The sequence below is a fragment of the Apodemus sylvaticus genome, chromosome 17, assembly GCF_947179515.1.
Source record: "Apodemus sylvaticus chromosome 17, mApoSyl1.1, whole genome shotgun sequence".
Lineage (NCBI taxonomy): Eukaryota > Metazoa > Chordata > Mammalia > Rodentia > Muridae > Apodemus > Apodemus sylvaticus.
Genome location: NC_067488.1, coordinates 26,516,649 through 26,542,881, shown reverse-complemented (window position 1 = coordinate 26,542,881; position 26,233 = coordinate 26,516,649). Strand labels below are relative to the sequence as shown.

Sequence of the window (26,233 nt, the reverse complement as noted above, 5' to 3'; positions counted from 1 at the left end):
CTCGGTGTTTCGGTGAGAGCTTGCCGTGTCAGCTGGGAACTAGAGTGTGAGCCCGGAGCCCAAAGTGGAAAGGGAGAACTGACTTGAAAGTTGTCTTCTCATCTCAAAAAGCTTAACATATACAAACACACACTCACACACATGCACATACACACACATGCATACACACATGTACATACACATGCGTACATATATACATACACACAGGCACATACATATACACACACATACCAAACATGCACATATACATACATACACACACATACATAATACATACACACATATACACATATCACATGTATCACACACATACACTCACAGATACATACACATACATACATAATACAGACACAAACATACACACACACACACACTCTGCACTCTTGCACACACTTATTTTAGAAAACAAAACCTTTTGATCTCTTTGCCTCAAGGTGCTCATGCTATTGGCTGCCTGCAAGGGGTACAGACTCCAGAGGGAGCAGGGCTAAGTGCGCTTCCTGTCTCCCCTTACAACCTCCTACAGCAGTACTGGCTAGCAGAACGCAACATGAGTCACAGCTGGAATTTAAAACTGTCTAACAAGTACATTAACAAAAGTAGAAACAGGACAAATTCAGTTTCATAATTTTTAGCCCAACATAATCAAAAAGACACTTTAACACATAGTTAATACGAAATGGGTACTTAATAAAATATTTCATATTCTGGGTTCTCCTACTTTCTTGCTGCACATGTTTTCCACTTGCAATACCCTTTAAAAAGGTTTATTTAGTGTGTGCAATGTGAGTGGGTGTACACTCCACAACGCATGTGAGGATTAATGGACACTTTGGACAGTTGGTTCCTTTTTGACTACTATGTGGGTTCCAAGGATGGGACTCAGGTGGTGAGGGTCTGTTGTATTTTGTTTTGAGACACTGTGTCACTCTGTAACCCAGGATGACCCCAAACTCACAGTCCTGCCTCTACCTCCTAAGTGCTGGGACTACAGGCGTGGACCACCTTGCCAGGCCACCACAGCCTTGAATCAGATACCTCAGTTCAGATTAGCACACCTCAGTATCATGGGTCACACACAGCCCAGAAGTCACAAGGGGGTCCAGAGCAGGCCATGGCAAACTGGAGCGCCGGGATAAAATATTCTTACCTCCTTGTTTTCTAAGCTCCCAGTCAGGTCTTGCTTGAGTATTCGGGTTTGAATTTTGCTCTCTTTACACCTTGCTGGCCGCTGTACTCTTCCTGACATTATTTTCATCTTAAGATTGCTGGAACTCACTGTATTATTGGGCAAATCTTCAATCACTTTAACTAGAGGAGGGGGAGGCTGAAAGAGGAGAAAAGAGGCTCCGTGTATTTATGTAGCTATCCTTGTAAAGTATGTGAAGCTTAATTTGTACAGTTAGTTTTTAATTTATACAGGTACTTTTTTTTAATACAGTTAGTTTTTAGGCATAAAGTCTAAGTTAAAATGTTTAAGAATACTTTAGAATGCTTATTGATGAATTAATCACTTTCTGGCGAAGTCTTTTAAAGGATAAATATATATGACTAACAGCAGTAAGTAGAATTTATTTCCAAAAGATGGCTCAAAATTATACGATGGCAAACCCCTTTCTACTTCCACAATGAAGTCACCTCATGACAGCTCGCACAGAAGGCATGGCTGGACGGATGGCCCAGGAAACGCTGAGAAAGCCCCTCCCAGCTACAGTGCAGATCCTCTGAGCGAGCATGGGGCCCCCTGCACTGCGTGAGGTCAAAGGTGTGGTCTGCACAGGGCTGACAGTCCCTTCAGCATCAACTCAGGCAGCACCATGCACAACTCAAGAGCTCATTTTTAAGGGGCTAGCAAACGGGGGAAAAAATCTAACAGTCAGCTTTCTTGAGCAGAACTTACTCAGGAGAACATTTTCTTCATAAATGGCACTCCTTTTGAAATTAAATGATCTTCCTTATTCAAAGGAAAGGAACAAATGAGATGGGCTGAGTTCTGAAGACAAGGTACAGTGCTCACTTCCGTGATTTAATTCTTCATCTTAGGATGGAATCAAAACGATCTGACTAGATTACACCAGTCTTTAATATTGCTGAACTGCCATTCTTAAATTTAAAAAAAAAAACTACTTATTTTTATGTGCGTTAGTGTTTTGCCTGCGTGTATGTTTGTATAAGGGCATTGGATTCCTTAGAGCTGGAGCTACACAGACAGTTGTGAGCTGCCACGTGGGTGCTGAGAATTGAACCTGGGTCCTCTGGAAGAGCAGCCAGTGCTCTCGACTGTTGTGCCTTCTCTCTAGCCCCTTATTCTTTAATTTCAATCCATTCTTCTACATTTTTGTTAAAGCCCATAAAGTTATTTCCCCTGCTGGGGATTTTTCCTTGGCATCAAGCACAGTCGTTCCAAGGCTGGAGCCCCAGATGTCACTGGATTCAATGTCACCTCTGTAATGAATATATAAAAATTCGCTGACTTCATTAGAACGTCATCCAATGACAAGAAAACCTAGTAAACCTCAGAAGAAAGCGGCATAGACGAGCCGAGGTTTACACAGGAAGCGTGGCTAGACATTTATGCAGCTGCAACAGCCACAGAGACGCTGTACGATGTGCCCTAAAAGTAAAAGGCAGTTGCATCAGGGGCTAGCTCTCCCTCCTGGAGGCTAGCTCTCCCTCCTGGGGGCTAGCTCTCCCTCCTGTGGCCTCGGTGCGCTCAGCACCGGCAACACGAGGTCTGTGGCTCACTCTCAACAGTTCACTCAGTCGCCTTCCATCTCCTTTAGCATTTTCTCAAGTGGAAAAGCTAAAGATACTCAGCAAGAGCATGTAATAATATCATGGTGATTTTAAAAAATAGCATATACTTAATGTTCCAAAAATACAAAAAGGAATAACTATGGCATCTATATTGCATATTTTATGTAGCGTATATATAAGAACAACAGATTATAATCCCTTATTATACAAAATACTTACAAATACACACATACACAAACACATATATAAGTCTTGTCATTTGAGGTATATAATTATATAGAATTCTCTCAAGTACTGAGTTAGTAGGTGATGGATAGATTCATGATAACTGGTAAATAAGATAGAGAGAGACAGCAACAGAGCGAGATGATGATAGATGATTAGTAGGTGATAGATGAATAGTTGATAGGCAGATGATGGGTGGATGGTAGATAATGTCTCTATTTAATATCTAGTTTCAAATATAAGAAAGCTTATGATTTAGCAGTGACTTGGTTAGAAAAGAAAGAAAAAAGAGAGGAAGAAAAGAAAAAAAAAGAGACAGAGTTCCCAGACTTGTAACCCAGATGATGAGAATAAAGAGCAGAACAGAGAGGAAGAGATGAAATTAAAGCTGTCTCTTGGGAAAGAGGTCACAGGTGACACTGAATGGATGGATACCAGGTTGAGAAGGGACATGGCCAGAAGTCAGAGCTGGAGATGCAGCTCTTAAAGAGCCAGGGAATATACCCAGGACAGATGTGTCCTGATGAGGTCAGAAGGCAGTACAGGGGAAATGCTTCATTGTTGGCAATACTGTATCACAGTGCACAGAGCAGATTCAGTTACCTGAAGACATACCTTATTTATTTCTTGTGTTAAAGCCTGAACAGAATATACATTCAAACTTCCATTTTCCATAATAGATGCTATGTACCGACCGTGTGGGCTAATTACTGATGAGCTAATTCCGTCTTCAACAGTCCCAATTTCAAAGAGAAGTTTACAAGTCTGTATGTTGACAAACCTCATAATCCCATCTTGACTTAGCACACCCAGAACCTGAAGAGACAGAAACGATGGAGCCTTAACATTTGAAAGCTAAAGTCTGAAAGGCTACATGCATATACCATGGTATATTGGCTGGTTTTGTGTGTCAACTTGTCACAAGCTGGAGTTATCACAGAGAAAGGAGCTTCAGTTGGGGAAGTGCCTCCATGAGATCCAGCTATGGGGAATTTTCTCAATTAGTGATCAAGGTGGGAGGGCCCCTTGTGGGTGGTACCATCTCTGGACTGGTAGTCTAGGGTTCTATAAAAGAGCAGGCTGAGCAAGCCAGGGGAAGCAAGCCAGTAAGAAACATCCCCCCATGGCCTCTGCATCAGCTCCTGCTTCCTGACCTGCTTGAGTTCCAGTCCTAACTTCCTTTAGTGATGAACAGCAGTGTGGAAGTGTAAGCTCAATAAACCCTTTCCTCCCCAACTTGCTTCTTGGTCATGTTTTTGCAGGAATAGAAACCCTGACTAAGACACATGGTATATATGTGTATATTAATATGATGTAAATATATTTTAAAAGTAAAATGTTCATTTTATATAATTTTTAAGAGGGTAGCTCAATTTTTAGTGAGCCATTACACATTTTAAGATCAACAATGATGGCTCATGAGATGTGTCTTTAGGCGCAGACCTGTCTGACTGACTACACAGTAAGAAACATGTGCTGGGAAACTGTGGAAGGCCTGTCTTCTCCAGGCAGGCTCCTCCTGAGACCTCCCGAGATCAGTTGCTGACCGTCACCTCCACGCTGACTGTCAGAGGTGGAAAAGAGACACATGCGCTTGCTCTTGGTAAAACTCCTCATTCTCTGCCTATGTTCAGCTGCTCTAACTGATGTCCGGGCAGTGGACTGAGATTATAGGTTGTAATATTATGGTTGAAGAGTAGGTGGGAAGCTAGTCTTCAAGGGGAAAAAATAAATTTGTTATATAATTTGAAAACTTAAAAACATATACTGAAAGCATTAAATGAATAAACCCTCTCTCTTGCTGCCTGTGGGTTAGGGACAATGGCTACAAGTGCAACTTCACGTGGCTCTGTGATATCCCAATATAGCATTGTTTTACAAAATGTCGTCTGGCAGTGTCCAGAGGAAACATGCACTGTTCGAGTGGCTGGCTGGCCGTGCACAGCTGTCCACGTGTGCAGCGGGCTGTCTCGAGGACAATTTGCAAGGACCCTGTTCTATATGCCTTTGTGAAACTATCTCAACTCTGGATTTTATCCTGCATATAGGATATGAAAAATGACTAAGAACAGATTACTGCCCAATAACAGAGGGCTAGTTGAAAGAGAAACATGAACTACTATAAAGCCAGGAAAGAGAAAGACATTTTGTACTGACGATAATTATAGAATAATTTTCAAATTAAGAAAAGAGTGTAAGGCTGTATCTGTAGAGAAACAGCAGTAGTTACGGGAGGGAGTGAACGCCAGACAACAGGAGACAGGATGAGGCTTATCACCAACCCATAAGAACACATCAACAATTTAGAAATCTTAAATAAGACAGATGCCAATGTGCCTACATCTGCACATTTATGTCTGTGTGCAACCACATGAAACGTGTTGAATTTAACTTTGAAATTCATTACTATGACTAAAAATGTAAAATAAAGTAAAACAATTATTTCTCAGTAATATTAAATAAATAACAAGATTCTGAATTCTTTTTTCAACTCTAGATTCTTCACAAAAATAAACTACTCAAAGTTTTAGATTTGAGTGGGTCGTGCTGTTAGTTACATTGAGAGCTGGTGAGGCAGGGGCACCACGGAGTGTGGGGGTGGGGGTGGGGAGCCCGTGTGCAGGGAAATGGCCAGCACTTTCAGAGAACAAGGATTACTGCAGAAGAGAAGTGAATGACCAACAGGCCTGGAGGCGGGAGCTTGCTCTTTACGGTACTAACCTGATTGGAACCAGCATCAAAGCTATCAGGCAGGAACTCCAGATGGCGGACAGCTCGGACCTTCGTGGGCATCTGAATGATTCTGAAGAGCTGCCTGGCCTCCAAGCACCACAGATGCAGGTGGTTGGATTTGCCTCCAGCAGCCAAGATTCGGCCATCTCTACATTTAAAAAGCAGAAACAGTGAGGGGGCGAGCCCAGCTGAGCTGCTGATGCTGCGAGCTTCCAGGGAGGGGAAACTCCCTTCAGTTGTGCTGAAGGGCACCCCGGCCACGTGCAGTGCGAACTCTGGAGTTGTGGCCATGCTACTGTGGAATGGAGGCTTCGTGTGACCAGTGGACTAGGTGGATAGGCCGGGCTTACTGAAGAACTAGAAGTTTTGCCTAGTGCCTTACAGCGCCAGCTGAAGTTTGTGGCTGACTTGCTGAATGAGTTATTAGGAGCTGAGGATCATGTATAGTTTAAATATATTTTTAAGAAGGTTTCTTTATTAGCCAGGTAGTGGTGACACGTGCCTTTAATCCTAGCACTTGGGAGGAAGAAACAGGCAGGTCTCTGTAAGTCTGAGCCCAGCCTGGTCTACAGAGCAAATTACAGAAAAACTAAAGCTACACTGAGAAACCCTGTCCCAAAACACCCACATACCTACATATACACACACCCACATACCTACATATACACCCACACCCTACATATACACCCAAACACCTACATATACACACACCCACATACCTACATATACACCCATACCCACATACCTACATATACACCCACACCCACATACCTACATATACACACACCCACATACCTACATATACACCCATACCCACATACCTACATATACACCCACACCCACATACCTACATATACACACACCCACATACCTACATACACATACCCACATACCTAAATATCCACACACACCCACATACCTACAGATACATACACACCCACATATCTACATATACACACACCCACATATCTACATATACACCCACACCCTCATACCTACATATACACCCACACCCACATACCTACATAGCCACATACACCCACATACCTACATATACACCCACGTACCTACATATCTACACACCCACATACCTACATATCCACACACCTACATATACACACACCCACACACCTACATATACACACACCCACACACCTACATATACACACACCCACATACCTACATATACACCCACACACCTACATATATACACACACCCACATACCTACAGATACACCCACATACCTACAGATACACACACCCACATACCTACAGATACACCCCTCCACACACACCCACATACCTTTTTTCTTAATTTGGAAATTATTCTGTAATTATTATTAGTACAAAATGTCTTTTTCTTTCATGGCTTTATAATATTTCATATATATGTGTGTATATACAGACACACATAATTTGTATGAAAGTTTTGCCTGCATGTTTGTATGTGTACCATATGTAATTCCAGTGTCCTTGGAGGCCAGAAGAGGGCAATGGCTCCCCTGGACCTGGCATTCCGGGTGGGTCTGAATCACCATGTGGGTGCTGGGGACCTAGGTCCTTTGCAGGAACAAAGCAAACAAGTACATTTGATATGAGCTAGTAAAAAATTCTGTACAGACATAAACAGGAGTCACAAAAGCTGGAAAGGAAGACTTGCTCCCTGGATGACATGTCTAGACCAACTCCAGGAAACATGGAGAATTCCACGTTTGCCAGTGATAGTGCTGTGGAAGGAATACAATTCTTGTATAGGAAAATAAAGAACCAGTCAAGTACGCCTGGAGCAGAGGGAAGAAGGGAGAGAGAGGCCTGCGGCAGGTGAGAGCCCTGGCTGCCAGCAAGGCAGGGTTCGGAATCGAGTCTGAGTGCGGTGGGAAGGTCAAAGGGAATGAAGGGCGCTCTGCGCCAGCGTGATGACGTGCGTGCAGAGGCCACTCAACTAGTCTGGCAGAGAGACATTTAGAAAGTAGGAATAAAGAGAGACCAAAATGGGATGCTAGTGTCAGAGAGCCTGGGGTGGCCTGGATTAGGTAAGAATTTATGCCAGTGAACAAAATACCATGAACAGTTCAATATACAGGTTAGTAGAGTTGGTGAGATTTCCTAAGCCTTAAGAAGTGAGTGAGAGAGAGAGAGAGAGAGAGAGAGAGAGAGAGAGAGAGAGTGTGTGTGTGAGATAAACCAATCCACCTCCTAGTCTTTCCAGCGGGCCTGGAAACGTTTATAAAGAATGAGCAGCCCAATCATGTAGGGTTTCAAAGCATCATTTCCCAGCACACACTACTCATTCTTTAGAGAAAGAACTGACTGCAGGCTTGGACCAACCTGGAACACTTACTTACAACAGACTACGTGTTTGGAAATGAGAGAACAGGCATAACTGTTTAAAACTCCTAACTACTGTGGCTTGAAATTTCCCAACCGAACCCAGGAGTTGGAAAAGATTAATGATGAAAAGAAGAGTCCAATGGCCGTCTTTGGACGATGCTGATAAACTAACCTATCACTTTGAAAACAGTTTAGAACAACAAAAAAGAGAAGCACTAGGGAGGCTGAGGCAGGAGGATTGCCATGAGTTTGAGGTATGCCTGTGCTAGAGTAAGATCCTGTCTCAAAAACAAATACAAATAGACAAAGCCCCAAAATAACAGCACAACAGCCAAGAAAAAGGAGGGGAGGGGGAGCAAGTTCTAACTTGTCCTTCCACTGTTTTCTATAAACTATGTCAAAGCAAGTGAAACCAATGCGGATGCTTGATTCGACAGTTTCTAACTCATAAGTGAAGAGTTAGAGAATCAGACGTGAAGGGACAGCGGAAAAGGAAAAGTTAATGAGGGGCGTTATAGAGCTAGAATAGCTAACAACCCAAGAAAGGACAACAGAATTGCCACGACACTACTGTTCTGCTATTACACAACACGCTGGGGTAGGTTGTGATTTCAAATTCCATCCAAGTCCCAAGAAACAGAGGCCTACGCTGCTCCCAAGGGAAGTGCGTGCGTGCGTGCGTGCGTGCGTGCGTGCGTGCGTGTGTGTGTGTGTGTGTGTGTGTGTGTGTGTGTGTGTGTACAGGGGCATGTGGAGGCCAGGAGACAACCGTGGGCTGTGCTTCTGTAGGTAGGTACCATCCCCTCTGTGTGCCTGTCCGTCTGTGTCTGTCTGTATCTGTCTCTCTCAACAGAGACTTTCCAGGGCCTGAAGCCCTACAGACCCATTGACCTGCATCTTCCCAGTGGTGTGATTACAAGAATATACTACCATATCTAGCTTTTTAAAAAATCAATCAACAAACAAAATGAACATGGGTCTAAGGATTGAATTCAAGCCTTCAAGTCCTTGCACCTGTTTATTGATTAACTTATCAAGTTCCCCTACAAGAAAAAAAATTGAGACATACCACCAAGTGAGACGTATAAAGCTTGCTGTGTCCCGATAAAAGCACAGCAGTCACTAGATCCATATGCTGGACAAATCAGTAATGTCTCAGCAACAGCTACATGGCAATAGTAAAGAGCACTAGTTAATTTGTAAAAATTTGATAATAATAGTATGTTTATGTTCCCCAAAAGTAGCCCTTAACTTTCAGAAATACACTCTGGGATATTTACCAAGGAAATGATACTTGTAACTTTTCTCCTAAACAATACAGCAGAGAAATAAACAGTCAGAGACAGAGACGGGACCAGAATTAGCGGACAATTGCTACAGCTGATGAGTCCTTAGGAGTTAGTGTATTTCTCCACTTTTCTATAAACTTCAAAGTTTGTGGTAAAGTAAAAAATAAAGCCAAAGTAAAACAAATAGTCTGCGGATAACATCTAAAGCTAAAGGAAATTTTTTCTCAAAATACTGAATGGAAATTCTGTTTTTAAACAATCTAAATCTTACAGATGCTCATTACCTGGTCACAGCAAACACTTTGTATAAGATGCTAGAGCCTTCAGGCGGACCTGGCAATTGGTACTTGCAAAACAGAGTATCACATTCCCAGGCGAAGATGGAGTTGTCTTTGAAACAGCTGAGGATGGTATTACTTAACGGTAGAAAGAAAACCTAGGGACAGAGAAGGTTGGGTTACCTTTCACCACATGGTCCTCTTAAACTTAAAATTATACACAACCATTTTCTCCTTTTGAAACTGATCTCCTAGAGAAAATACATTTTAATGTCTGATAACATAATACCAGTATTTCAAAAGCTAAAATAAACAAATAGTAAACCCTTTCAACTAAAAAATAATTGGCTACAATGATGAGGAAATACACAACATTTTAAATAAAAATATAAAATCTGGCTCCTTATATTTAAAAATTCAGATGAAAATTAGATACCTTTGTATCATGTTTTATAACTGATGAACATATTTATATACATATACAAATTACACATATATTTATGGACTATACAATCATCTGCCTATTGTTCTACTGATGTAATGAAGATGAAAAATTTGCATTGTAAGTATGTTGCAAAGCTGTAGCTCAACTCACGACTCAAATGTCTGTGGTGAAGCCGGGGTAAGCAAGTCCGCAGTGCCAGTTGTGTTAAGTGTAAAGCAATGATGTCCAGGGCCTAACTCGGGAATGATGACTAGCTCTAGTTCATACATCTACCCTACTTTTAATCATTACTGCAGATTATAATCTCCCACTTTTATTTAAGTATGCTGACTCTTACTGGCGACAGCATCAGATACCTTGTGCTCATTTGTTTCATAACTACACTAGGAAGTCCCACAGGGCAACCCACCTGCTCCATCAAAACACACTCCCACACGTTCAGGGATCACAACTCTATGGCTATATGAATACTTTTTAAATACTATTAACAGTCCTAACAAATACTCCATGTTAAACCTAGGGAGAGCCTCTGTCACACTAGACTGCTAAATGGTGTAATACGACGTGCCTCCAAAGCCTTGAAAGCACTCCTCTAAACTAGTCAACTCATTTATAAGTGTTAGTCCTCTGCAGACTGGGCCGCGGCGGTGGCGCACACTGTTAATCCCAGCACTCAGAGGCAGAGACAACAGGTGGAGCTCTGAGTTTGAGGCCAGCCTGGTCTACAGAGTGATTTCTAGGACAGCCAGGGCTACACAGTGAAATTGTCTGAAAACAAATGAACAAGAGTGAGTCCTGTGGGAATAACTGAAAAAGTAAAGATAAATGTAAATAGTATGTATATAAGTAAAATCAAAGTATATATCAAACCACAGTTTATTAGAGATTTAATGGAGAACTATGGGTGAGATTCACTGATAGCTCAAGGCTGAAAACAGCATCTTTTACTCCATTTCCTACTTTTCTGTTACATAAACTTTAATCAGTGTTTCCTTTTGAATACAATTTTTTTGCCAGGGCCGGGGATGTGGGGGATGTGATTGTGGCTCAACAGTAGATTGATTTTATATATATAAAAAATATATATACGTATATAACCACAACTCTATGGTTATATGAATACTTTATATATATCAATATATATTTATCAATATATTAATATATACATGGATAAAGCATATGAGAACACTAGTTAAAATTACCCAGCCAAGGTCACTGATGACAGACATTGTTAATAAAAGGCTAACCAAGGTCCGGAAGATGTAATACATCGACAAAGCAGGCGGGGCCCAGTCCTCACTTGTGCTCAGCTCACACCGCCACAGGCTGTGCCTGGACCTTCTGTTGTAACTCACTGGGTGAGATTTAGAACATGGAGTTACAGAAGGAGTCTGCAGTGAACATATTACAATCCATAATGACTATATTAAGACACTTTCAAAACTGATGTCAAAAAGTGACTTCAGAAAATTCTTATTTTAATTAGCAGTCTTTTTTTTCCCCCAGAAAAGTAATAAAGTTTATTCCTACTGGGAGACGCAAAGGCTTAAAAGTTAATGAGCATCAACTGCTATTTTAGGTGAATAGCTGTGATAAGATTATTGCCTGCATGATTATTCATTACCAGATTTGTGATTTTAATTGCTAGATTTTAATGATTATAAAATTGTTCCTAATGAAACATGTCATTATTATTTAGATAATGTCATCTCCTGACAACATTAAGTACTTAGAAAAAACTTGAAAAACATTAAAAAAAATGCATGGGCAGTGGGGGGGGGGGGGCACTGAGCTCACGGGGCCAGACTTGTTACCTTGTGGAATAGAGAATTCTAAGCTTCCTGGATTTGCCATTTTCTGTTGCCATGACAAAATGCTGTTGGCTGAGTAATTTGTAAGAAACAGTGTATTTGGTTCCTAGTTCTGAAGGGCAGAGAGCCGGGCCCCTGCCCCTGCTTGGCTCCAGTGAAGGCTACATCACCACACAGCAAGCAATCATGGTGCTAGGCAGGAAGCCAGAGACTCCAGGGGCAAGGCTTAAGGAAGCCTCTTCTCTAATTTTGTCACCTTTCCCACTTCCCTTCTTTTCTCAGGGTTTCTCAGAACATTTAACCCTCTAAGGGTGGAACAATTTAAAGGTGGGCTACACATGCCCACCCACGGCCACAACTGGGACACATTTCCAGGGCGAGCACATTCAACTCAGCACTTTCTGGTCAGTTTGGGGAGGTATTTACACTCTCATAGAATTGAAAAACTCAGGCCTTCTCCGTGGGTGGAGTTTTGCATACCAGGTGCAGCACTATGTTTGAAAAACTAAAATAAGACAGAAGCAAAAGCGGAGATGGGGCACACCTCATAGTCCCAGCGCCCAGAGGCTGAGGCAGGAGAGTAAGTTCAGAACAGCCTGGGGAACTGTGAGAGCTCTTTCCACTACAGAACCAAAACCAGAAGACAATAAAAACCAAAGCTGGTAACAGTAACAAAGTGAAGAACAACAAAAATCAAGGCCAGTACAGTAACAAAGTGAAAGCCAGGTGCATAATTTCACAGACACACAAGGAGTGCTCAATGTATACACACTGACATGCAAGAACCTTCTTTATGAAACATTTTCTCACAGAGATCATAAAGTTTTGTCACAGATAGATGAACAAAGTCATTGCAAATACAAGGATATATTCCTGAAATCCTAACTGAGAAACAAAAATCTTACCACTCACCGCCACAAGAACCACAAGTTTCTAATTTGAAGAGGTACAACTGGTCAACCTCTTGTAATTTAAGAACCTTTACTAATGACACAGCAGACTCTCAAAGAAACTTTGGGAAGTTAATTTCATAGTGGCACTTTAAATCTGAAACAGTGTCCCATCCTGTTTTTCTGTGACAGGCTCCAATTAATTCACAACAAGGTGCTATGCACTGCTTTGCAGTAAGACAGGTTTGGATTCACACCAGAACCATTTTATGCACTATTTGACATTGGGCGAATTATTTAATATTCTGAAGTTCACTGTTTCCTTTGGAAAGCACTATGCCTTTGAGAATTAAGATGCGACATGACTATGAAGCCAGTCCTGGTGGAGCACCTCACATGACCTCAGCACTCGGGAGTGTGAGGTCAGCTGGACCCCACCTTCAAGCTCTGGATCAATGACAGTTGCGGTCGGATTCTGCGGTTAAAAAGGGAGAAAGGAGGGAAGGGGGAGAGTTAGGGGCACACCAGGTGAGGCTCTCAACAACTGGCTTCTGTCACTGCCCAGTTCTGTTTTTTAAGATGAAGGCTCTACCTAAATTGCCAGAGCTGGCTTTGAATTCAAATTTCCCCAGAGAACTGGCTCTGTGGGTAACGGTGCCTGCCACCAAGCCCGACCACCTGAGTTCAATCCCTGCGACCCACGTGGTAGAAGAAAAGACTGACTCCTGAAAATTTTCTCTGACCTCCACATATATGCCATGGCACACCTGTGCATGTGCACACACACAGGCAATAAATGCATAAATGCACAAATTATTTTTAAAATATAGCATTATATGTTTAAAAAATATCCTCTTGCCTCACTCTCTAGAGCAGCTAATAGTACAGTGTACAGCACTGAGGCTGGCTGACTTTTAGCGTTGTTTCTATACGACATACAAAATGCAGTGGAGAGACAGGTGGATTTCTGAGTTCGAGGCCAGCCTGGTTTACAGAGTGAGTTCCAGGACAGCCAGGGCTATACAGAGAAACCCTGTCTCGAAAAACCAAACAACCAAACCAAAACAAGTGCAATGGAAATAAGTTTGGAGTGACAGTCAATCCTTCAAAAGTACTTCAAAAGGCTATCGGCATAGTTCCTCAGCAGAGCACTGGCCTAACACATGGACCTGGGTTCATTTCCCGCCCCCACCCGCCTCCCCAAAAGAACCAACAAAACCAAGAACAATAAAAGACTCTTTGAAATCAAAGATACACAGTTACTGATCTGGACATCACAGGAGTGGAGATGCTTCAGAGTTAGCATCATCACCAACTTGAGAAGCTTCTGTAAAACGCTACAACTCTGGCAGGCAGGCTCAGCCAGCAGTACAACCTTTACACTTGCACTTCAGGTTTCGGCCAGCTCGGTTCAGATTAGGCCGCCAGGTAAGCAAAGTCAGGTCACACTTTGCCATAAACTGAGTTAACTCCTTCTGAGTTTTTTTTTTTTTTTTTTTTTTTTTGGTTTTTCGAGACAGGGTTTCTCTGTATAGCCCTGGCTGTCCTGGAACTCACTCTGTAGACCAGGCTGGCCTTGAACTCAGAAATCCACCTGCCTCTGCCTCCCAAGTGCTGGGATTAAAGGCGTGCGCCACCACCGACCAGCTAACTCTTTCTGAGTTTTAATGTTAGTAAAGAAGTACATGCCTACAGTTCAAGAAAAATATTACTATCTTATTTTTAGAACACATTTTAAAGAACATATCTAGAGGCTCAGGGCACAGCACAGCTTGCCAACCAAGCATGAAGCTGTGGGTTCAAACTCCAACATGGCATAAACTGGGCATGGTGGCACATGCCTGTAAGTCCCAGCACACAGGAGACACTAACAGGAAAATCAGAAATTCAAGGCCATCATTAGCTACATAGTGAGTTCAAGGTCAGCCTGGGCTATACAGACAGACAGATGGGTGGATGACAGGTTACAATTTTGCTAAGCACTGCATAGGTGCCCTGCATGCATTATCAGGTCAGTCCTGAAGTTATCGCTGAGGTAAGTGCTACCACTGCTTTCCTCTTCTACTGGGTAAAGTACCTTATGGCGAAGATCATCAGGAATCTACTCAAGCCTTTAGACGAACTTCTTGCTTATAAGAAACAGAGGGCAGAAAAGAAGCTAAGCAGTTTTATTTTGAAGACTAGGTTACAGTTTGTTCCACTTCTAAGACTGTGTGCACAAGCAGAGACTATTTGGCTATCTCCAAATTTTGCATAGGCCAGGAATAAAGAATATTTCTATTTATTTATTTTTGAGGTAGAGACTCACTGTATAGCCCTCCCTGGTTGGCTTGCAACTACTCTGCAGATCAGGCTAAACTTGAGCTCGGGGCAATGCTGTGGCCTCCCGCGTGCTGGGATTGCTGGCGTATGCTGCACACTGGGCTAGTGCACACTGTCAAACAGTTGTAAGGGCTACATGGTTTTGGTTTTGTATTATATTTACTTTTGTGCACATGTGTGTGTGCATGCACATATGTGACGGCACATATATGGAGGTGAGAGGACAACTTGCAGGTCTCATTTCTCTTTTTCCAGCCTGTGGCTTCTGGGGATCAAATTCAGGTCAGCAAGCTTGCAGGTGAAGGGCGTGACTTGTTGAGTCACCCTGTTTGCCCAACGTTCCTTTTTTTAATAATTTGCTGCTAACTTACAGACTATAGTGTTCTAAATACTTTACAATATTTTTACAAATACGCATCACAGCAATTCCTATATATAATGTGTACATATATTAGAATGTATATGTGCATATATATATATAAATATAAAGTTTATAAATATTTAAGTTGTATCATACTAAAATTTGGAGGCATTTTGAACTGATTGTGAGTGAGCATGGAATGTACCCACTGGGAACCTCGGTAAGAGGAGCAGAAGGCTTCCTCTCATTGTTCCCCAACCATCTCCACAGAGGGCTCAACTCCCACTTCTCACTTCTCTCTCTACTTTGGGATTTAAAATTCAATTTAAGCGCTAAAGCAATTAAAGAGGAGAAGACCTACTAAGACATTTGGTCCATGTCCCTAACGAATACTTGGCTACAACTTCTATTCTCTTTTTAATTATTAAAAGCACACTAAAGAACTCTGGGATTTCCATGGAGACCATATGATAAATTTTTGGTTGACATGCATTAGTAGCTGCTCAAATTAATAATGAAGAGAATAAAGGCAATACCATATTACAATGTAGCCTAAATAAAGCAATCTCACTGAGACACAGATACTCCTGAAGATAGTATTTAGTTAATCAGAGGGGAAAAAAACACTAAACTCTAAAAACAAAGTAAGTGAATCTCTTAAAGGTACTATATTTATACATGGAATACTAATTAGTGATTACAAGGAACAAAAAAGGTAAAACAAGCCCTATATAAAGTATTACCAAACAGTTCAATTTATGAGTTTTATAAGAGACAAAACCAAACCACAGCAGAAAAGTAGCAGAAACATCTATGAAAGGATATGATCACTGAGCAGTGGACAGAAATGACACACACTGCAAAGTAGCTATGTTTATGAAACTATGCATTGATAAAAGAACATAAAGGAATCTCATAGAATTCAATGTATGAAATTGTTGTCTGGAGGAATTTTAATCCAGCGACGCGGCAGCTCTGGCAAGGGCAGAGACCTTCTAGGTGTTGGTGATCTGGCTGGAATGCAGGCACATTCCATACCTTTAATCCCTCTGCTGGAAATACAGATACATACCTTCAACACCAAGCAAAGAAGGGAAGGTTAGTTGGTAGAAGGAAGCAGTCATGTTTGAAATTGATGTCCAGTTGAAGGGTAGAAAAAGGGATGAATCAGAGGAAGATGTGACAGAATGAGTCGGAGATAGGATACTCCCAACTCTCACGAGAACTGGCAGGTGGCAGATGAACACAGAACAAGAGAATGAGGAGCGAGAAGATTGCTAGAACAAATTGCTGGAGTCTGAGGCCAAGCAGAGCAATTCAGTCAGAAGCAGAGTAAAGCCAGTTTGAATCAATCAGCTTGGAGAGGAGTTTGGGCCTGCTGGCCAGAGTTCACAAAGAGCTTGCTTGAAAGGGTGAGCGTATTCAGCAGTAAGCTTCTGAGATGACAATTAAATCAGGTAAATAGAAGTTACTTTTAAAATGCTGCTATATCCAGATGGACTTCTGGTTTATTTCTGCATGCTAGTATCTAGTACAGAACTGGATGCTCGTCTGCTTTTGAGCACACTGGTCTCCATCTAAGCGTCAGTTCACGTGTTGGCAGTCACTAGTAATTAATGTGTTAACAACAGTCACTTGATGAACACAGATTAATTGCCCTGCCTTATTTTGGTTTCCCTCCGGATGCTCAATTGGATGTGTGTTACATTTTTTTGGTCAACTTAACTCCTTTGAAAAATATGGCCTCATACAGTTCTTTTGCTTAGGGTTGCTTTGATTATCCAAGGTCATTTATGCTTCCATATGAATGCAAATAGTGTTTTGTTTTCTTTTCTTTCAAAGGACATGAAGTTGAGGTTTGGTGGTGGGAGACGTGGAACTTGGAGATGTTATGGGGAGTAGAAAGGGTATATGTGACTAAACTACATTGTTTGTATGTAAGAGATTCTTAAAGAATTAATAAAAAATATTTCTAAAAAAATTGGTTTTACTATGTGGAGATTTTATTCTCATGTTATCTCCTTCTCTAAGTTTAAGAAGCAAGTGGCCACTGTTATCAGCAAAAGTCACAAGATAGCTAAGACTTATTGCTAGGTTAAGATCAGATAGTTCTGAATCCAATTAATGGAAATTACCTGGATTCATCAAATGAACACAGTGTTGCATAATCAGTTTTGGTCATTCCCATTGAGTGGTCATTCAATATAGACTCACCTTTAGTAAGTTTTACATGTAAAAAAAAAATGAATCCACAGTAAGAACTACATATTTATCTCCTTTGCCAAAAAAGAAGAAAAGAAAAGAAAAGAAAGGAAAAAAGAAAAGAAAAGAAAGGGAAGGAAAAAAGAAAAGAAAGGGAAGGAAAAAAGAAAAGAAAAAGATACGATGAAAATTTCTCAGGCAACAGTAAGGATCAGTCCACATAGGTCATAAGTGTACACATCTGTCACACTCACCTAGTGATGCTTAGGCACTTCGGATATAAGTTATTCTATTAACAAATACTTCAACCATGATCGATAAAATGCAAGCTTAAATATTTAAGTCCAATGTTGCTTGCATTTAAATTTACTTTATACTAACATGGATTGAATTCACAATAGAATAACATGTTAATGAAGAATTCTAGATGCCAGGCACCTGCATCTACTATGAAGTTCTTATAGATCTGCTGTATGCTTAAAGTTGTTCATAGCAAAATTGGAAAACATCTTGAATGTTTTAGATGTGCTAATGTTACACTAAGACATCTTAAAATCTGTTGCTTAGGGCAGTGGACATTCTGCAGCTATAGTAATTTAAATCTCAGCCTTCTGATCATATCAGACATAGCTGTGTTCTGCACATAACCGTAAGCAACAGTTCTAATCCCGTATACTGTGCCGTGCTGCACCGAGCCGTGCAACTCAGCTACTGAAGACACAAGGCTCCACTGCTACTGCACCCTGCATCCTGTGGCAGAGAACCAGTGGGAGAAGCCCACGCCAAGACACTGACCTTCTGTATCCCCACGGACTGGCGAATGTTGAGCTTTCGTTTCCTCTGGAAAGTGTCCAAGTCCCAGAGCTGAGCTGTGTCAGAGGAAGTAGTGATGGCGTATCTCCCAGATGCGTGCACAGAAATGGAACACACTGACGATTCATGGCCTCTCATCCAGCTAACCAGCTCCTTGGTGACTGTGGTATCAATGAAATTGTTACGTCAGTAAACCATCCCTCACAGATACACAAATTAGACAGGACTGACTTACATTGCTATAACGGTCCAGACAAGAAAGATGGGCTTAAACAAACAAAGAGGCAATGGAGAAAAGGAGCAAATTCAAGAGCTATCAGTATGGAGAAACACTGTCTATGCGCTGGGCTTCCGGGCTCCCGTGGACCCAGTTCAGCCACACAAGCAGCTGGTGCTGTGTCAAATCATGTGATAATACCCAAAGAAGACCAGCTTTAGCATGGCAGGGGAAAAGGAGAAATCTGATGTAAAGAACTCAAACTGCCAGGCATCTTGACACAAACCTGTGACCCTGTGAGCACTGGGGAGGTTGAAGCAGGGGAATCACTATAAGCTTAAAGCCACATTGGGCAGCACAGTAAATGTGAGGCCCGTTCTAACCACACAGAGAGATCCTATTTGAAAAGATAAATTAAAGAAAGCCACATAATGAAAATTAAAATTGAATTTGGGACAGGCGTGGTGGCATGCATCTCTAATCTTAGTATATGGCAGGCTAAAGCAGAAAGACTCTGAGTATAAAGCCTGGACTATACAGTAAATTCCAGGCCAGAGGCTGCACAGCAAAATTGTCTAAACAAACAAGCAAGCAAACAAACAAACAAACAAACGTTCTGATTGTGAGGTAGTCATGTGTCTGTGTGTAACAGAGGTTGGGAGTGAAGGCAAAGCACCAAGTTCCTCAGAGAACAGAGGCTTCCAAACACCAGCCTAATGGCTGCCATTATTACACATTCCTTTCTTTCCCTCAGCAAAAGAGAGGGGATAACATTGTAGCTTTTCATGAGCTACAATTAAAGTGCTACTTTTTAATTCTGTATTTTATCCCTCTCAGCTTAAGGTAGGAGAAAAGATCTTTTTTAAGAAGTGCACTCTTGTCGGCCAGTGGTGGCGCATGCCTTTAATCCCAGCACTTGGGAGGCAGAGGCAGGTGGATTTCTGAGTTTGGGGCCAGCCTGGCCTACAGAGTGAGTTCCAGGACAGCCAGGGCTACACAGAGAAACCCTGTCTGGAGGTGTGGGGGGGGGGGGGGGAAGAAGTGTACTCATTCTTTTTTCATGATGTTGAATAGAAAATTAAGAGCTGGCTAACTACGCTGTAGTCCTTTTTCTAGGGGTGGAGCCTATGAGATTGCTTCTTTCCAGAAAGCACAGCAAGTGGTATGGCTCAGGTCCTGTTAAGGCAGTCATACTGCCGAGGTATCATGGGTATAGTAGCTTCTCTGTCATTCCAAGGAGACTTGACTGCACAGCAGGCTTCCTGGTGAAGCCCAAGTTTGAAGTGCTACCAAGAAGCAGGCTGGCCCGCTGAGGATGAAACCGGCAGGGGCGGTAGCCTTGGAGACAGTCTTGCTACTGTGGGGTAGTATTGTGGTGTAGGGAGTAGGAGGCACAAAAGTCAGGCTTACTGAAAGATGCTGTAAGGAAGCAGGATTTGGCCACAAACAGAAAGAAAGAGGTGAATAATAGAAACTGGAGATAGCATCGAAGGAACTTAATGGAGTGTCGGGTTCAGGGAGACAGTAGGCTATTAAAAACTAGAGCTCGGACAGAACAAAATGGTGGCGCCAAGGAAGGCGACTTGTAGGCATAGACAGACTTAATGTTTTAAAGAACGTTCGTTTCAGCAGTGCCGACTGGATTTCTAGGCACTACTGAAAAAGATGACTCTTTCTGTTTATTTGCAGGGGAGTGCGGGACACGGGTTCCAGGCTGGAGTTCTGGCTGCTTTGCTTTGTGACACGGAATCCTGGTGGAGCTATTCTACTGCCTCGATTCCCTCATCCGCAGTATGCTAATAACAATACCCATCTCAGTGAGTTACTAGGGTGAAAATCAATTAGTACTCAATGTCAGAAAGTAGTCCTTGGAAAAGAATACAATTAAGCATCTATTGTCACTATAATTAATGTTAGCCATACTTCTATCTTTCTAAATATTATATACCATCAATTATTTAGTAACAAAAAGTACAATTAATTTTTTTCTTTTGTGATTGAAGAGTAAGGGTTTAAACTACAGCACTTCAGAATGCCAACTTAAAGAGTACATGTAATATGGTATGAAATATGTGGGATTTTTTTTTGTTTGTATGTTTTTAGAATACCTGTATAATATGGAATTTGGCCTCAAAAGAGGGGTGTGATTATTTGCACTTATGGGAGATATCTTTAACTCCTGAGGTTTCCCACATGGTAGGAATATCTTTATTATTCAGTTGCTACAAATAAATGACTTCTGTTAAGGACTCTGAACCGGGGCTGGTCTTACCAGCAGGACCAGTAATGTTAACAGACTGGGCATCACACAGGCAAGAGGACTGGAAACTGAATTCAACACCACAGACAATATGTCAACCCTGGTGATAATGGGGTAAGTGATGTTACAATCAGATTGCCCTCACACGTACACATAGGCAGTAATTCTATTAACCATGTCTGCATGCTCAGGTAAAATTCTTGACACAAAAGCTTGCGTGACCCTCCTACTTCAGCAATAATCAGCAGAATCTCAGTATATATGCTGGGAGGGTAATTCACCACTGAAGACATGGAAGCATCTTTTCCCAGATCCTACCCTATGCATCTCTCTCATTGGCTGGCTCATATCTATCTATCTATCTATCTATCTATTGATCTATCTATCGATCTATCTATCATCTATCTATCTATGGATATATATATCCCATATATATCCTTAATATATATATAATATAATATATTACACACATACATATATTATATATAAGGATATATGTGTGTGTGTATACACACACACACACACACACACACACACACACTAAGGCTGTAGTCAGTCACATATACAATGCTTTCTTAAGTTCCATGAGCAGTCGTGAACAAACTGCTCCTGAGGCTTACAGACTGGGAAGGCCTTGCAGTCGGCTGGGCTATGTTTTAGTCAGCTTCAGAAGACAAACAGGAGGACTTCTTACCTGTATCAAAACATTTAATAGAATAATCAGCTAGTGCCACAAGGAACTCAGACTTCCTACGAAGGTTAAAGGCCAGGGCTGTGCACGCTTGTGCTGTTCGCTGAACAAGATTAAACCTATTAAGAAATGGCTGCATTAGTATCAGAAAGTCTACCAGTGATCACAAACTTTACAGTGGTGGTGTCCTCAGACGGGGGAAAGGAGACCTAGAAAACGGTGGGGCAAAACCAGACAGATGGGCTGAGAGACCCACTAAGATTAATCAGGTATTCCTGCCATGGGCAAAACGCCAGGGCTACGGTTAGCTCTCTCTCAGGAGTCACGCGAAGGATACTTGCACAACTGGGAAGTCACTGTTACGTTTTTAAATTTTTGTTTTTGTTAATACTTTGTTAACTAGGAAGCCACTGTTAAGTTTCTGTTAAGTTAGCACAGCAGAATTACAACTGGTCATGTCTTTTAGGAAGAGGCTTCTGGAAGCAAAGGCAATTGACAGATGGAGGGACAGAGAAGAAAAAGTGGTTGTTTTAAGAGCTACCAGAGAAGACCTCACCCACCCAGAGATCCAGGCACACAGGCTGCTGTGTTCAGCCGTGAATGTTCATCCCAGACACACTTTGGTCTAAGGATTATTTTGAGCTGAAAACTATCAAGGGGCCAATACAAAGTTCTATGTTTTTCCGATATCGATCTGTCTGGTCTATGTAAATCTGAATAAACTTCAAGGGTGTCCCCGTGCCCTGTCTATCACAAAGGACAAAGGTCAATTAAAAGGTAGACCCCTATCATCTAGGGGAAGGCGCCAGAGGATTCAGCATACCACGCCATCTACCACTGTTCTCTGTATGCTCGCCTTCCCACAGCTCACTGCCTCTCAAGAGAAGCAAGTCTTTCCCCCTCCACTTTTCTATGCTTTTATTGTTTTCTGCTGCAAGTAATCTGGAACTTGGTCACTCCCTGAACACCCATAGATACTCTGTCATGACCTGGTCTCGCCTTGCTAATCTGTCTTTTGCTATAAGAATCCTAGCTCACAACTTAGGAGGGTAGGGGACAATAACTTCTCCTCCCCTATTGTAGACAGTGAAGACACAATGGATAAAAGCAGGGAAGACCTAGGTGTGAGGCCCGGGTGTGAAGCCCCAGGAGAGGCTGAAGGCAGGGATGGGGCCAGGGAGCAACCAGGACCACCGGCATAGGAACAAGATGACAAGTTACAAGATGAAACTCAGCTGGGTGGTGGTGGCGCACGCCTGTAATCCCAGCACTCTGGGAGGTAGAGGCAGGCGGATTTCTGAGTTCGAGGCCAGCCTGGTCTACAGAGTGAGTTCCAGGACAGCCAGGGCTATACAGAGAAACCCTGTCTTGAAAAAACCAAATCCAAAAAAACCAAAAAAAGAGACATTTTCACAAGATAAGACTCACTGGCATGATGGAGGTTGCAATGGGGAACTGGAAAGGGAGGCTTTGGCATCTGTTTTCTCATAACTCAGGAGGTTGAGCAGTGAGTACGATCTAATTCCAACACAAGCAGGCAAAGAAAGTGTAAAGTGTTTGCAGCAGTTGCCAGAGAATGGCAAATAGCAAAGGATCAAGGAATGGCTGAGAAGGGCCGATGCTGAAGCACGCTATTGGGTAAGGGAGCCCTGGGCCAGTCTCGTGCTGCCCAGCAACGGGAGCAACTCCAGGTGAGACCACGGATGGTGAGGAAGAATTAGGGTGGTGCATCAGGGTTGTTGCTATTTTTAGTGAGAAGCAGACATGATGGTTAGCAGAGTTCTAACAGACTGCAGTTAAGTCTGTAACTTCTCTTGAACTATCAGAGAGTAAGTCACCATGATCATGTCCCCGGCATTGCCATCCCGAATCATCAGAGTCCTCCCACACCCCGCCAGGTGTTCCACAGCAGCCTGATGGGAGGAGGATGGGCGAGGACTCATGCTTCCTCCATGTCTCTCCTGTCGCCCTCCATCTGAGGGTCTACTCCCTTTCCCAACATTCTCGACTGTGACCTCTCTGACAGTTCCAGGACAGGTTTGTTAGTGAACTAGTTGTTGAATGACTACACCTGGCTGCATCTGAGTTCTGTCTTTGGCAAGAACCACACAGAACCGTACACTTTTTATGGCATCTGGTCCTCGACTTTTACTGCTCCATTAACTTTAACCATTTGATTTATTCAGTGTGTGCCAGGTCTTTTCATTATTTTGTTTCTTCCATAATTAAGATTTTGTGGTGAGGCTGGAGATTTCTCAGTGGCAGAATGCTTACTTGAGTTCAAAACCTCAGTACTGGACGATCAAATAAATAATTTTGCAAGGAGAAAAAAGTTTGGCCGGGCCATATTCCAGTCTGCATTAAAGTGCTGCCCACAGCAGGAAGGCATGGGCTGGGATGGGCATCAGGGGCATGGCACATCACTCTCAGTACTGACGTTACTGCTCAAATGATCCATGGGCACTCCCGAGAGCTGGCTTCAGTGTCCCGGCAGTCTTATTGTTCTGCAGATCGTTTTTTCTACCTATAAAGTGTTATAAGTTCATCCTATAGCACACCTGCCCTTATACTGAAACTGGCCATTGCTGCAAGGACCTCTGGCTTTTTCTATCAGTGACTAGTTTTTGGAACCTAGGATCTGAGCACGAGGTCTATACACTGTTCCTGGCATACTGTCCTGGCCCTCGGAATGACAGCACGAGGAAAGACGTGCTCCTCCTCACATAGATGCCTGTGTTTATTTCTATCTCTGTGCAAACCCAGAGTTTATGCTGACTAGTCCAACTTTAATCTCAAACAGAAGGGCTCACTGTAGCTTCCTTCCTCTCCTTACCTGAAGTCCTCGAGTGGTGGGAAACTGGGCTCTTATTTTCCCAGTGCGTTCTTATTTGATTGAGGCTCTCTAAACTAACTCCTCGTCAGTGACACTTGCCCAGTGCAGACATCCTGTGACTGTTGCTGGACATTCCTTTCCCACCTTGCCTCACGGCCTTGCCTCATGGCCATGGATTCTTAGTGATCAATCCTACTTAACTGCTTCTGGACCGACTAGAAAAGGAAGGAGGATGACTCCAACTCTTTATGGTTCTGGGATCTAGTACACTGTAACAAAAAGGTTCAGAGGAAACCAAGTTTCTAAATCACCTACCAAAGCACCAGAGCTGAATGACAGATGAGCAGCGAGGAAAACTTAAATTTAAGCGACAGCAAGCAGAGCTGGAGGGACATTAGCTCAGTGGGTAAAGGCGCTTGGCCCTACACCTACCTGGCACGAGTTCAATCCCTGGGACCCACAAGGTGACAATCAACTCTTGAAGCTGCCCTTTGACCTGCACATGCAAGCTCTGGCATGCTGTGTATGCATACACATACAGACACACATAAAATAAATAAGATGTGATATAGAAATTGTAATGAAAAGAAAAAACAAGCAGGTAGGACTGGTGGCTCCCGCAATGAGGAGGTTGAGGTAGGACCACTGCAGGGTCGAGGGGCCACCCTGGGACAGAACGAGACCCGGCCTCAGGAGACCAGGCTAGGGACCCTGTAAACCACACTCTTCCACCAGTGCTCAAAGCAGCTTCCTAAGAACTCAGTGGGGCTTTGTAAATCTTCAGTAGGTAACTGGACTAGTCAAGAGCCAATAACTCCCCAAATCATAAGGTACACACTGAAAGCATCTGCTTACCTGTTTCCATGTAAGTCAAAAACATAGACGTTCCCCTGATGGTCCCCAGCAATGAAGGTCTCGCCCGAGCCATCAAAAGCCACATTCAAAAACCGCAAGACTTTCGGATGGTATTCAGAAGTGCTGTGAACGATGTTCACTATAATTCTGTCAAAACACAACAATCTAAACGTTACAATCTACGCCACATACCAGCTTTTATGTGTTGGGTTCTACTGAAGGCTTCTTGCCTGCTTATTCTTCCTACTGATGTTCCTTTCGTCCCTAGAATCAGTCTTATAAGGATTTCTAAACAGTTCCGAAAGCCTGCCACTAGGAAAGAAGCTAACATTCATTTATTGATTACATACAAGAAAACTTACTACATGTCAGAACTGATGAAGCCAGACACTAGGGATAATGGAGGCAAGGCTATTTTGCCACTTACAGTTTAGTGGCAAAGGCAACAGTAAAAAGACACATATGAACAGCATTATGGTGAATGGGCAACCGGGCAGAAGAGTCTTTCTGTAATGTAAACTGCTCCACAAAGCGTGAGCTGTATCTCCACCTGTGAGACCTGCACGAGACCCTGGCAAGTGCGTGCTGAGGACTACCTGCACATCACTGTGTTCCTGCACCTGATCTACAATGCACAGCGCTCACACCACACCTGTGAAGCGCTTCACGCCACTCTGAAAACTCATGAATCGGACTCCTATTCCAATGATAAGAAATGGAGTTAATTCTTCAATATTATCCTATAGACAGAGTGTACACTAAAGCTATGTGGAAAATGCAAACATTTTAACCCCAAGCTTTAAATTATTCATACACAAATACATATAATTAACATAAATATGCAAAAGGTGTACACGTGAGGCAAAGGGGATAAACACACGTGCTGCTTGAGCGATGGGTAACTTCCCCCCCCCTCTGCT

General features: G+C 42.5%; 1 protein-coding gene across 2 annotated transcripts in view; it reads right to left on the bottom strand.

The window, feature by feature from the left end:
- Tbc1d31 (TBC1 domain family member 31) overlaps positions 1-26,233 on the bottom strand; it is a 58,933-nt gene that overhangs the window by 30,260 nt on the left and 2,440 nt on the right. For both annotated transcript variants that reach the window (XM_052160547.1, XM_052160548.1), the window contains exons 2-8: positions 25,314-25,460; positions 21,629-21,744; positions 18,440-18,618; positions 9,620-9,771; positions 5,704-5,863; positions 3,598-3,798; positions 1,151-1,327 (exon numbers count right to left, since the gene is read on the bottom strand). In XM_052160547.1, coding sequence (XP_052016507.1) covers positions 1,151-1,327; positions 3,598-3,798; positions 5,704-5,863; positions 9,620-9,771; positions 18,440-18,618; positions 21,629-21,744; positions 25,314-25,460 — 1,132 coding nt within the window. The remainder of the gene's footprint in view (positions 1-1,150; positions 1,328-3,597; positions 3,799-5,703; positions 5,864-9,619; positions 9,772-18,439; positions 18,619-21,628; positions 21,745-25,313; positions 25,461-26,233) is intronic.